The 14,803-nt window shown below is 36.6% G+C and overlaps 1 protein-coding gene across 1 annotated transcript in view; it reads right to left on the reverse strand.

Moving 5' to 3' along the window:
- The window catches only part of JMY (junction mediating and regulatory protein, p53 cofactor), a 100,283-nt gene that overhangs the window by 30,508 nt on the left and 54,972 nt on the right, over window positions 1–14,803 (reverse strand). Inside the window, exon 4 of the mRNA XM_053907251.1 lies at window positions 8,165–8,334. Coding sequence (XP_053763226.1) covers window positions 8,165–8,334 — 170 coding nt within the window. The remainder of the gene's footprint in view (window positions 1–8,164; window positions 8,335–14,803) is intronic.

Genomic DNA, 14,803 nt, shown 5'->3' on the forward strand with positions numbered 1-14,803 from the left:
GAGATGTGATTGTATTTTCTGATGTTTCATCCTAGCATCTCAATCTTGGCATCTCCTATTTCAATTAATAACTACAAACAGAATCCCCTTATTTCATTAATAATCCTTATTTTAATAATACTTTTTACACATATACTATTCCTAACCCTGCGTCATTTTATGTATTTTCGTTTTGTTCTGTGGCTGTGACTAATTAAACTCACCCTGGGTTCTTTCAAAGGTCTTGAGCCAAAGAGACATCAATGTTTTCAGGAGTTTTTGCTGGGAAAATTTGAACACCAGTGGCAATCTGGGATCAAAGGTTCAAGTACAGATGATTTGCAAACCTGTTAAATTTGTCTGCAGAACTGTAAGTATATGCATATTTCTCTCAGTAAAGAGTTCCTAGGTTTCAAATTCTTTTTTATAGAGAGCAAGTGAGCAAGAGAGCACAGACATATGCAAGTGGGAGGGTGGGGAAAAGGGACACAGAGAATTGCAAGCTGGCTCCATGCTCAGAGCAGAGCCCAAGGGGCTCGATCCCATTACCCTGTGATCATGACCTGAGCCGAGGTCAACAGTGAGATGCTCAACCAACTGAGCCACCCGGGCATGCTCGCCCCCCCCCACCAACCCCCCCCCCCCCCCACACACACCATGCCAGCTTTCAAATTCTTAATAGTGCAGGAGTCTGGGACCTCAAAAGGGTAAGAATGACTACAATCAAGATCCAGAAACATTTATAAAGGAGACAGATTAAAAGAAATGGTATGTACTCCTAAAGCATATTTAAAGGAGTTAAAGAATTTAAATGTCAAATATAGTTTTGCTTATGTAGGTATAATTTAGTACTTAAGAATTTACAAGTTTAGCACTACACATATCAATTATTACTAAATATTTTTTAATATGTGATTTTTTTTTAATTTCTGATTTTAACTAAAAAAAATTTTCTTAATGTTTATTTATTTTTGAGACAGAGGGAGACAGAGTGTGAGTGGGGGAGGGGCAGAGAGAGAGGGAGACACAGAATCTGAAACAGGCTCCAGGCTCTGAGCTATCAGCACAGAGCCCGATGCGGGGCTCAAACCGATGCAGGGCTCGAACTCATGAACCGTGAGATCATGACCTGAGCCAAAGTCGGACACTTAACCGAATGAGCCACCCAGGCACTCCTCTGATTTTAATTTTTAAAGTATTTTATATTGTCACATCAGGAAGAAGTTTTCTCTTTAAGAACAAAAACAAAAAAAATAAGACACAATATACTGTATTTTTTTTTAAAGAACAAAAGTCTCCCCATAATTTAAATAACAGAGCAGTACTGTATTATCAAGTGTTCAATGGAAAATCACCTGTTTGGGATGGACTTAATTCATATTTGCTCTGTTTCTCATGAGTAATGTGGTCACCTTAAATTAATGCTAATAAAACTGGTGTAGTACATCATAGATATACATAAAAAACACAATATGTACATTATATACACTCAAGCATAAACCTGGCAAGAATGACTGGTATGTTTACCAAACCCTTTGAAGAATTTAAACACAATCCAGAACATTAAGAAGGAGACCATTAAGGTAATGGGGTGGCCCCAGGGAAAATGACCCCACAGGTAATCATCCTAGACTCCTGGGGCCCATTTTAGCCCAGCCCTTCCTCTACAACCCTAGACCAACTCCACTAAGAACAATGTTCTTACAATAGCAAACAGTCAGAAATCTTACCCTAAGCAGTTCTTTTAGGCACTCTATAATTCACTGTCAGCCTGGTTAGAACAACAAAGCTAGCACATGTGATAAAGACAAAGAATGGTACTCAACTTCCCAGGCAATAAAATGCTAGGATTAAAACACACACACAAACCAAAAACCAAAAACCAAAAACCAAAACCTAGGATTTTACGTTTTAAAAGTTCTGGAACTTAGTATTTCAGACGGCTTGTGACATAAATGAGAAAGCTTACTAGGAAAAGGAGATTGCAATAGAAATGCTTCAGGGGAACATGAGTAGGACTGAAATCCTTGCAAAGAGATTCTGAATACAGAGTGAAAAAGTTCCAGGACAAGACAAGTTACAATTTTGCCTTTAACACTAGTAGCAAATAAAATATAAGGGGGAAAAAATCACAATTTAAAGTCATTAACAAAAAGATTTCTTTCTAGATCATACTCATTATACATTATAAGCTATCTCACTACTTTTTAACAAGAGTAGATAAGCATATGCACTTTTAAAATGTCAATAGGGACCAACTTAGCCAAAAAAATTTCATACAGCTGTACTAATAAAAGTGGAGACATTTTGTTTTTCCTTAGAGACTAAAATATACTACTGCCACATATAGCCAGTGTTCTAACAACCAATACAGTCAATCCATAGAATGGGAGCAAATATTTTCAAATTATGTATCTTATAAAAAACTTGTATATAGAATATATAAAGAAGTCTTTCAACTTAGTAATAAAGAAAACCACAATTTTAAAATGTAAAAGGTATGAACAGATGTTTCTCCAAAGAAGATAAATAAGTAGGGAATAAGCAAATGAAGAGATACTCAATATAAATACCATGAGGGAAATGCATCTAAAAACACAATGAGATACCACTTCACACTCAACCAAGATGCCATAATAAAAAAGACACATTTTAAGTGTTAATGATTGTGTAGAACAAGATGTGTGGAAATTCTAACTGTTGTACACTGCTGTTGGGAACAGTTGCTTAGGAAAACAGTCTGACAGTTCCTCAAAAAGTTAAACAGCAGTTTTCTCCTAGGGACATACCAAGATAAATGAAAACCCTATACTTGACAGGGTTCACAGCAGCATGGTTCATAATAGCTCCAAAAGCAGAAAGAGTCCAAATGTTTATCAACTGATGAATGCACAAAATGTGGTAATAACAATGTAAAGATCATTCTATCAAAAAACTAAATTAAGCATGCATGGTTTCCCAAACAAAAACTAAAGCAGTTGTTGACCACACTAAGCCAACCCTGAAAGAAATCTTAAAAGGGGACTGTGGGTGTGTTGGGGGAGAGGGACAACAAAGACTAGAAAGGAACAGAGACACCAACTTTACACATAACACAAAGACTCTGAATTCGTATCTATCAATAGTCACTCCAAATATAAATGGACTACATGCTTCAATCAAAAGACACAGGGTATCAGAATGGATAAATAAAAACAAGACCCATCTATATGCTGCCTGTAAGAGACTCATTTTAGACCTAAAGACACCAGAAGATTGAAAGTGAAGGGACAGAGAAATATCTAGCATGCTAATGCACATAAAAAGCCAGAGTAGCCATACTTGTTATCAGACAAACTAGATTTTAAACCAAACACTGTTAAAAGAGATGAAAAAGAGGCATTACATCCTAATTAAGGGGTCTATCCAATAAGATCTAACGATTGTAACTATTTATGCCCCCAATGTGAAAGCACCCAAATACATAAATAAATTAATAATAAACAAAGAAATTCATTGATAAAAATACAAAAGCAGTAGGGGACTTTAACACACCATGTACAACAATGGATAGTTCACCTAAGCAGAAAATCAACATGAAAGTAATTGCCTTTTTTTTTTTTTAGTTTATTTATTTATTTATTTGGGGGGGGTGGGGGGAGAGGGAGAGGGAGAGGGAGGGAGGGAGAGAGGGGGAAGAATGAATGAATATGAATGAGTGGGGGAGGGACAGAGAAACAGGAAAGAGGATCCAAAATGGGCTCAGTGCTGACAGCAGACAGACTGATGGGGGGCTCAAACTCACAAACCAAGAGATCATGACATGAGCCAAAGTTGGATGCTTAACTGAGCGAGCCACCCAGGGGCCCTGAAACCATGGCTTTGAGTAACACATTGGACCAGATGGAGTTAACATATATTCAGAACATTTCATTCTAAAGTAGCAGAATACATGTTCTTTTTGAGGGCACAAAGAACATCCTTTAAGATCTCCTACTGGGTAACAAGCCCTCAACAAGTACAAAAAGACTGAGACAATACCACACATATTTTCAGACCACAATGATATGAACTTGAAGTCAACCAGAAGAAAAAATTTGGAAAGACCACAAATAACATGGAGGTTAAAGAACATACTACTAAAGAATTACTAAAGAATGAATGCAGTGGCTCAATCAGTTGAGTGTTGGACTTCGATTCAGGTCACAATCTCACAGTTCGTAAGTTTGAGCCCTGCATGGGGGCTCTCTGCTGTCAATGCAGAGCCTGCCTGGGATCCTCTGTTCCCTCCCACCCCTCTCTCTCTGCTGCTCACCCACTCACGTACTCTCTCTCTCAAAAGTAAATTAAAAAATTAAAAAATATATATATACATATATTTATTTATTTTACATATGGCCTACTGGTGAAAAGAAAGTGACTTCATGTTTTTCCAAAAATGACTTAATGACATAATGTATGATACAATACATTGCTGACAGTGCAGAGCCTACGTGGGATTCTCTCCTTCTCTCTCTGCCCCTCCCCTGCTTGAGCTCTCTCTCAAAATAAACATTAAGAAAAAGAGCACCAACTGAACAGTTGTGCCTAAACCATGAAATGTCATTATACACCATATAGGACACCATCTTAGGTTCATCCCTAACACGAGCTTTAATCTTCATTCATTTTTAAAACTACAGGTGACCCATGAACAACAAGGAGATTTGCTTCTTCTAATAGTTAGGAAAACTATCAGCAAATGACCATGTTGATTGAATACCCTTTCATAAGAAGCCATCTGCCCCTGATGAACACAGATGCAAAAATCCTCAACAAGATATTAGCCAACCAGATCCAACAATATATTAAAAAAATATATTAACCGCAACCAAGTGGGATTTATACCTGGGCAGCAGGGCTGGCTTAGTATCAGCAAAACAATCAATGTGATTAATTCACATCAATAAAAGAAAGAACAAGAACCACATGATCCTCTCAATAGATGCAGAGAAACCATTTAACAAAATACAGTATCCTTTCTTGATAAAAACCCTCAAGAAAGAAGGGATAGAAGGAGCATACCTCGAGACCATAAAAACCATATATGAATAAGACCCACCGCTAATATCGTCTATAATGGGGAAAAACTGAGTTTTCCCCCTAAGACCAGGAATAAGACAGGGATCTTCACTCTCACCATTGTTATTCAACATAGTATCGAGTGTATTAGCCTCAGCAATCAGACAACACAAAGAAATAAAAGGCATCCAAATCCGCCAGGAGGAGGTCACACTTCACTCTTCGCAGATGACCTAATACTCTATCATGGAAAACCCAAAATATTGCACCAAAAAACTGCTAGAACTGATCCATGAATTTAGCAAAGTGACAGGACATAAAATCAATGCACAGAAATTGGCTGCATTCCTATACACCAACAATGAAGCAACAGAAAGAGAAATCAAGGCATTGATCCCATTTAAAATTGTACCAAAACCCATAAAACACCTAGGAATAAATCTAAGCAAAGAGGTAAAAAATCTTTACACTGAAAACTTATGAAAGAAAGCTTATGAAAGAAATTGAAGAAGACACACACAAAAAAATGCAAAAATATGCCATGCTCCTATCCAGAACAAACACTGTTAAAATGTCAATACTACCCAAAGCAATCTACATATTCAATGCCAATACCTATCAAAATAACACCAGCATTCTTCACAGAGCTAGAACAAATAATCCTAAAATTTGTAAGGAACCAGAAAAGACCCCGAATAGCCAAAGCAATCTTGAAAAAGAAAACCAAACCAGGAGGCATCACAATCTCTGACTTCAAGCTATACTACAAAACTGTAATCATCAAGACAGTATGGTACTGGCAAAGAACAAACGCTCAGATCAGTGGAACAGAATAGAGAACCCAGAAATGGACCCACAAACATATGGCCAACTAATCTTTGACCAAGCAGGAAAGAACATCCAATGGAATAAAGACAGTCTCTTCAGCAAGTGGTCCTGGGAAAACTGGACAGCGACATTCAGAAGAATGAACCTGGAGTTTCTTACACTGTACACAAAAATAAACTCAACATGGATGAAAAACCTAAATGTAAGACAGGAAGCCATCAAAATCCTTGAGGAGAGAGCAGGTAAAAACCTCTGACCTTGGCTGCAGCAACTTCTTACTCAACATGTCTCCAGAGGCAAGAGAAATGAAAGCAAAAATGAACTACTGGGACCTCATCAAAATAAAAAAGATTCTCAACAGCAAAGGAAACGAACAGCAAAACTAAAAGGCAACCGACAGAATGGGAGAAGATATTTGCAAATGACATATCACATAAAGGGTTAGTATCCAAAACCTATAAAGAACTTATCAAACTCAACACCCAAAAAACAAATAATCCATGAGGAAATGAGCAAAAGACATGAATAGACACTTCTCCAAAGAAGACATCTAGATGGCCAACCAACACATGAAAAAACGCTCAACATCACTCATCATCAGGGAAATACAAATCAAAACCACAATGAGATACCTCCTCACACCTGTCAGAATGGCTAACATTAACAACTCAAGCAACAACAGATGTTGGTGAGGATGCGGACTAAGAGGATCTCTTTTTGCACTGCTGGTGGGAATGCAAGCTGGTGCAGCCACTCTGGAAAACAGTATGCAGGTTCCCCCAAAAAACTAAAAATAGAACTACCCTACAACCCAGCAATTGCACTAAGTATTTATCCAAGGGACACAGGTATGCTGTTTCGAAGGGACACATGCACCCCAATGTTTTATAGCAGCACTATCGACAAGAGCTGAAGTATGGAAAGAGCCCAAATGTCCATCGATGGATGAATGGATAAAGAAGATGTGGTATACATATACAGTGGAGTATTACTCGGCGATCATAAAGAATGAAATCTTGCCATTTGCAACTACGTGGATGGAACTGGAGGGTATTATGCTAAGTGAAATTAGTCAGAGAAAGACAAATATCATATGACTACACTCATATGAGGACTTTAAGAGACAAAACAGATGAACATAAGGGAAGGGAAACAAAAATAATATAACAACAGGGAGGGGGACAAAACATAAGAGACTCTTAAATATGGAGAACAGAAGGTTGTTGGGGGGATTGTGGGAGGGGGTATGGGCTAAATGGGTAAGGGGCATTAAGGAATCTGTTCTTCAAATCATTATTGCACTATATGCTAACTAACTTGGATGTAAATTAAAAAATTTTTAAAAAGGCCATCTGTTCTGGTCAAATTTAATAATAAAGTGTAACAGTGTTTAAAGATAATGGCCTCAGAGGTAATAAAAATATTGTAATTAATGGTTTCAATATTTTCAAGCAAGACTGGGGGGGGGGGCGGTTATTCCACATTGCACTGGACAGTATGAGGATACTAAAACCACTGATGAACAGGACGATAATGAAAAAGTAAATTTTAAAAGATCATTTAGATAAATTTTAAATATGTCTATCAGCAACCTTTTCAACGATTTGTAAAACTGGTCTTTTTGGGGGGGGGGGGGAGGGTTCATGAAGAGGTCTTAAATTAAGTACAGTCAAGAAAACGGACCTCTTTTGAACCTGTTTTGTGTTCAGTAATAAAATGGGAAACTCCAAAAGGTAATGGTTCTGAATTAGGATTTTTCTTTATTGCTCTGGGCAGTGCAACTTTTTAAATAATTGTCAGAGCTTTAAGGGGTGTCTGGTGGCGGTTAAGTATCCGACTCTTGGTTTTACCTCAGGTCACAATCTCACAGTTTCACGAGTTCAACCCCCCATGTCAGGCTGTGTGTTGGCAGCACCAAGCCTGCTTGGGATCGTCTCCATCTCTCTCCTACCCCAGTTGCAAGGTCTCTGTCTCTCTAAACAAACAAACCTTTTTAGAAGATTTTAAAAAATAACTGTCAGACCTTTGAACCTTACAGTACAAAACATTTAAAAGACAACAATGAAATTCTAATGTCAACTCTTTAAATAGTGTACTGCTGCCTACAGTCACACCGCAACGCTTATGAGAATACCTTATACGTCTCTTACTAGTGGAAAACTCAAATCAGATGCCCCCATCTTGAGTATCATCTCATGGAAACACTGCAAAATTAACTGCCTACAGAGTCAGAAAATGCCAGTCCTGTACAAATACAAAAATCAAATAGCAAATCTTATCTTCAAATATTATATATTTTTCTGATGGTTTTTGTTACCTCTTCTTTGAGTGCATGTTTCCTCTGTTCCAAACAGATCTCTTTTGCTCTCATCATCTGCAAAGTCTCCTTAGAAACAGCATACTGGAGCTTTTCCATTCGTTCTGCAGCTGCTGCCCACGATGCTTTACCAAATTTCTTCTGATCTGCTCGCATTCGATCGTACACAGCTATTAATAATTTTTTAAAGAGACATTAAGACGTAAGACAACTTGATACTAAACAATTTGAAAGTTTCAGACTTCACTAACCACATACTTAAACATACAAATCCTACTCCCTTAGGTTTCCTATATAGCAGCTCTAAAACACAACTCAACAGTATCTTAGATTCTAAAATCATCACTAAGAAATCTAAATAATCATCCTCAGAAATTTCTGAAGATAAAACTGATTTGTCAGATTTTAAGACTTTTGTTTAAAATATGTATTTTGAGAGAGAGTAAGCACACAAAAGCAGGGGAAAGATGGGGGGGGGGGAGAGAGAGAAGAGGAGAGAATATTAATCCCAAGCAGGCACTGCACTGTCAGCAGGGAGCCGGGTATGGGGCTCAATCCCATGAACTGTTGAGATAATGACCTGAGCGGAAATCAAGAGTCGGAGTCGGACGCTTAACCCAATGTGCCACTCGGGCACCCTGATTTTCAAACTTTTAAAAATATTCTTCCATATGTTTAGTGTCATTAAATTCTAAGTTTTTATACTTTATTCTACAAAGGTTTATACTTTTTCCTGGGTATGCTAATTGAAATCAGTCATAACTATTTAAGATTATTTATTTAAATCCATGTGTTAAATTTGATCATTCTGAGTCCTCCAAAAATACTACAATGATCTGATGGAGCAAAAAACAAATCCTAGATGTTATCATGGAGCTTACTCAGAGGTTAGAGCTGGAACGGCACAATCAAGACTCAAAGAAAACATCTAGTTTCATCTTCCACCTCCCCCAAAAAGAAAAAAGAACTTTTTATTTACAACAACAGAGCCCTATGTCAAGAGATACTTCTTGACATCAAACAGCTAGTATCTTCTAGTTAAAGAAGTTTATCATTAATAATATAGTACAGTAGTGGCTTATCCTGGGTCCTTACGCAATAAAACCATCCTTATGCCCACCCACTTTAACAGGTCAGAGATACACTCGTTATAAAAGAGGTAGGCAATGTGATTAGCACTGAACATCATCTTTAAGTCAGTACACACTGATTAGCAGTATCTTTTATATGTCCAGAGGTAAATGATAATTAATTTTGTACTACCACTGTGTCCTAACCATCTTGTGCAAGGAAGTATATCTCAGTAATCTTTGCCTCAGAGTTTTATGAAATCTTAAAAAAAAAAAAATTTTCCAGTAACACAAGTACATACGTAAAACTTATAACTGTACAGGCAGGGTTATAACTAATAAGAGCAGTTTCTCAGGCTCAGCTCTTCCCTACCCCCTAGTCTCAATGCCCAATGCTTTTAATTGTTTCTGGTGGTTATTTCAATTAAAAAAAAAAAAATACTGCTCTTTATGAATTTACAATTAAAAACTATCTTTTGAGTTCCTATTAGATAAGAAATTTTGCTGACTTACAATCGCCTCTGAATATAGTTAAATCAATTATTTTGATTTCTGTTTTCCTGTGGCCTTCAAGTGCTAACACAAAAGGGTTAATTTTTTAGTGCATAACTTTGCTCTGAATCTCAGTTTTAGGCGAACAAGTAAAATCTATTCATGTTGGCTGAACAAATGATTCTGCAATTTTAAATTTCTGCCCATCTTTTAAAACTGTATTTTAATATTTCTGCAACCATAAGATCAACACAGTAGTACAATGTAGGGAGGAAAAAGGATTTGAAGTGAAATAATTTTGAGTTAAATTCCCAATTCTACCTATAACTGACACATAACTTTTGGCAAAAAACTTAATTGTTCTTGGGTTCAATTCCATTGAGTTAGAAAAGGAAGTATCGTACCTAAGTCTAAAAGCCTTTGTGGGAATTGAGAGAATGACAGTTACTTAAATGTCTCTTCCACTTCACATGGCACCATCACTTCCTCTCTACTTTAGTCTGAGGGGTAGCTCCCTGTCCTAATTCAGTCTCATGTTTTACCTACCACAACAGCTAGTCAATAACTTAGTATTCTAATACCTTGACTAGAACATATTCTTACATCTCACTGTTAACTCACTTCATTTAGAATTATTCTCCAACGGCTCAGAAATATGACAGTAATAAAGAAAATTGTGAGTGTACGATGTTTGCAATACCCCTAGAACAGTAGAGGATATCTCTACAACAGATTCTTCTCTCCCTATGATGGCAAGAAAAAAGATTCTTGCTAAGGAGACCATTTACATTATCAGAATAACAACTCTATTATAATGGTCTACAAAGATCAGTCAATGTAAATAAAAAAAAAAAAGGCTCTGAAGGCAATGCAGTTCTGGTATTCACAAAGTATCATGTTAAATCTGTAAGAAAAAAAAAGTTTAATGTGCTAACATGTATACTTGTCAGAAATGAGCCAATTTAAGATGTTTTTAAAAGCTGAGCAGAAATTGGGGTGCCTGGGTGGCTCAGTCAGTTAAGCATCCGACTTTGGCTCAGGTCATGATCTCACCGTTCATGAGTTCAAGCCCCACCATCAGGCTCTGTGCAGACAGCTCAGAGCCTGGAGCCTGTTTCGGATTCTGTGTCTCCCTCTCCCTCTGCCCCTCCCCTACTTCTGCACTATCTCTCTCTCAGAAAAATAAACATTAAACAAAAAGCTTGGGGCGCCTGGGTGGCTCAGTCAATTGAACGTCCGACTTCAGCTCTGATCATGATCTCTCAGTTCATAGGTTTAAGCCCCGCGTCGGACTCTGTGATGACAGCACAGAGCCTGGAACCTGCTTCGGATTTGGTCTCCTTCTCTCTCTACCCCTCCCCCAGTCGTGCACGGTCTCACTCTCTAAAAATAAACAAACGTAAAAAAAAAAACAAAAAAAAACTAAACTAAAAAAAAAAGCTAAGCAAGAATATATCAAAATTAGGTTACATGTGGCTCTGTATAAGAAAGAAAAGAAGGGGCTGTTTTACTCTTCCTCTAAAAAGAGAAATTAGAAAGTCAACCTTGTTTTTGGAAACAAAGGAGGACTTTTATTCTCAGCAGCATAAAGCCAAAGAGAGATCTTCACTTCGTTTCTCTAACAGGGGGAAGGAAACACACTCAGGAAAGGAAAATTAAAAGTCCAAGCAAATATGTGTTTGGGTTCAAGGGCTTCCTGCTAGGATAAAGTCACCAGAATTGAGGTATAAAGAAGGCTACAGTGACTCTGATGAATTATTTGAAATCCTAGAATGATGTTAATCATATGTAAAAAATGTTTAGATTAAAACTGGAGAAGCACAGTATAAAGAACAATCATCAAAACTGTAAAGAACCAGAACCAACAAACTATAGGCCATATATGAGAACATATAATCACTGCAATCATGTAACAAACCATATATTAAAAAACTGATAGGCACACAAAGTGGCTGCAGAGGCAGTAGGATTACAGATGTGTGTGGGGGGGTTCCCCTCTAATATTCTAAATTTTCTGTAATGATGATATATTTTTAGCATAATGCAAACTTTTTTTAAATATTAAAAAGTGCATCTAGAAAGCAGACTCTAAACCAAATAGTATACATACAACTATTTCATATAGTTTACAGTAGGAAATGACATCTTTAAACATTTAAAGGAACTACCATTAATGTTTTAATGTATTGTTCTCTTAATTTTGTAAAATTAAAATTTTAGTTTTTAAAATTATCTTAATGCTCTAAGTTAAATACTCAGGAGTGGGACTGCTGGGTTATATGGTAAGCATATCTTTAACTTATATAAGAAACTGCATTCACTTTGCAGATTGCCTGTACAATTTTGCATTACCACCAGCAATAAAGGAAGGGTTCTTGTTACTCTGCGTCCTTTTCTGCTTTTGGTATTGTCAGTATTTTTTATTTTAGACATTCTAATAGGTGTGTATTGGTATCGCATTGTGGTTTTAATTTGCATTATACTAATGACTAATAGTCTTGGACATATTTTAAGTGCCATCTTTATCCTCTGTTCAAGCCCTTTCCACAGTTATTAACTGAATTGTTTTCTTATTGTTTAGTTTTAAGAGTTCTTTATACAGTCTGGATACAAGTCCTTTGTCAAATGTTTTTTGCAAATATTTTCTCTCGAATACTATCTTTTCATTCTCTTGGTAGTACCTGCCAGAGTAAAAGTTTCTAACTTTGGTGAAATTCATTTTATCAATTTTTTCTTTTATGGTTCATACTCCTCAATTACTTTAACAGTTTGTATTTGTAGTGCCACTGCTACAAACTCTGCTTAACTCTCTAGGTTACTAAGATTTTTCTCTTAGTTTTCTTCTGGAAGTTTCACAGTTTTCATTTAGATTTATTTTGAGTTCATTTTTGTACAAGGTGTGAGGTTTTGGTCAAGGTTCATGTTTCTACAAGTGGACGGCCAAGTGTTCCAATACCACTTATTGTTTCCCACTGAATTGTTTTATCAAAGAGTAAATGTCCATGTATTGTACATTTATTTCTTATTCTCCATTCTATTCCATTGATATACATGTCTATCTCTTCCATTAATACCATACCACAGTAGCTCTATAATTTGTAAAGTCAGGTAATGTGATTTTGCTTGTGGTTTTCTTTTTTCCTAAACTGCTTTATGTATTTTAGTTCCTCTATGCCCTTTCATGTACATTACAATTAGCTGGTTTATGTTTATAAGAAAAAGTCCTGCTGGTATTTCCATAGGTACTATAGGTGTCTATACATCACTTTGGGGAGAACGGAGATCATTACTATGTTGGATATTCCAACATGTGAACACAACATGTCTATCCATTTACTTATGATAAAGAAATCAAAGACCTGTTATGTAATTGTAAGCATTCAAATTCTGTACATGTTTTGGTAGAAAGTCACTTGTTTAAAGAGTTTTAAAAAATAGATTCCATACAGTTTTCGACATAAACAATGTTAACTAAAATGGGGACAATTTTATTTTTCTTGCCATATTACAATATTATATTATGTTGAACAGGGGTGGTGTTAAGAGTAAACATCCTTGACTTTGTACCTATTTTAAAATGGGGGAAACAATTCGGCCCTTCATTAAATGTGATGTTGGCTACAGGGTTTTTGTGGATGCCTTTTATCGAGTTATGGAAGTTCCTTTTCTATTCCTAGCTTGCTGAGTATTTTCAACACACAGGATGTCCTATTTTGTCAAATGCTTTTTCGGCATCTAGTGATATGACTGACCATGCAAGTTTTTTGAAAAGACTAAAGCTTCTCAACCTCAACACTTGTGACATTGTGTGCCACAAAATTCTTTGTGGTAGGTTGGGCCGTCCTGTATAACATAGGATGTTTAACATAATCTATGGCCTCTGCTAGATACTAGTTAACACCCTGTGTAGCTATGACAACCAAAAAGGTCTCCAGAGACTGCTAAATGTCCTTTTGTGATACATTTATCTCTAGTTAAAAACCACAGCTTTAACCTTCAATTTGGTGGATTACATTGATTGATGTTCAAATACTGAATCAAGAAAAATCCTACTTGGTCACAAAGGTTAATTTCTTAAAAAATTTGTACAATACTTTAAGTTTGCCAATATGTATGCAGGATGCTGATCTGTAGGGTTTTTTAATACTGTCTTTATGTAGTTTAGGATTTAGGATATTGCTGATCTCAGTCATATAAATTCGAAGTATTCCTTCCTCGTCTGTATTTTTGGAAGATCTTGTGTGAAGCTGGTCCTACTATTCAAATGTGGTAAAAATTTGCCAGTGTACCTCTTTAGGCATAGAGAATTCTTTTTCTAAAAGTTTTAACTACAAATCCGATTTCTTTAATAGTTATAGGGATATTCAGGTTATTGATTTCATCTTGAATTGATAATTTTATCTTCCTACAAAAAATTGTTGCATTGGACGGTGGGGGGTGGGTCCTGTGTGGTTCAGTCAGTTAAGCATCTCACTTTGGCTCAGGTCATGATCTCACAGTTGGTGGGTTCAAGCCCTGTGTTGGGCTCTGTGCTGACAGCTCAGAGTCTAGAGCCTGCTTCGGATTCTGTGTCTCCCTCTCTTTCTGTCCCTCCCCTGCTGGCACGCTGTCTCTCAAAACTACATGAACATTAAAAAAAAGAAGAAATTGTTGCATTGAATCAGGTTTGCTGGATTTGAATGCACAGAGTTGTCTGCAATATTCCCTTATTATCTTTTTGGGCAAGGAGCACCTGCCTGGGTGGCTTAGTTGGTTGAACACCCGACTTGGGCTCAGGTCATGATCTTGCGGTTTTTGAGTTTGAGCCCTGTGCCTCACTCAGAGCCTGGAGTCTGCTTCAAATTCTGTGCACTTCTCTCTCTCTCTGCCCTTCTCCCTTTTGCTCTCTCAAAAATTAACATTAAAAAAAATTTTTCAATAAAACACCCAGAAGTGAACTGAGAATTGTGTAGAATCTAAATTAAAAAAAAAAAAAATATGAAACTCTCCCGAAGAAAACAAAAGATGTAAATAAAATGGCAAGATATACAAACTATACGATTTTTTTCAATCATATTAACATAAAAATAAAGTATTT

This window comes from Panthera pardus, unplaced genomic scaffold (genome assembly GCF_024362965.1).
Source record: "Panthera pardus isolate Hobbes unplaced genomic scaffold, ASM2436296v1 HiC_scaffold_2, whole genome shotgun sequence".
Taxonomy (NCBI): domain Eukaryota; kingdom Metazoa; phylum Chordata; class Mammalia; order Carnivora; family Felidae; genus Panthera; species Panthera pardus.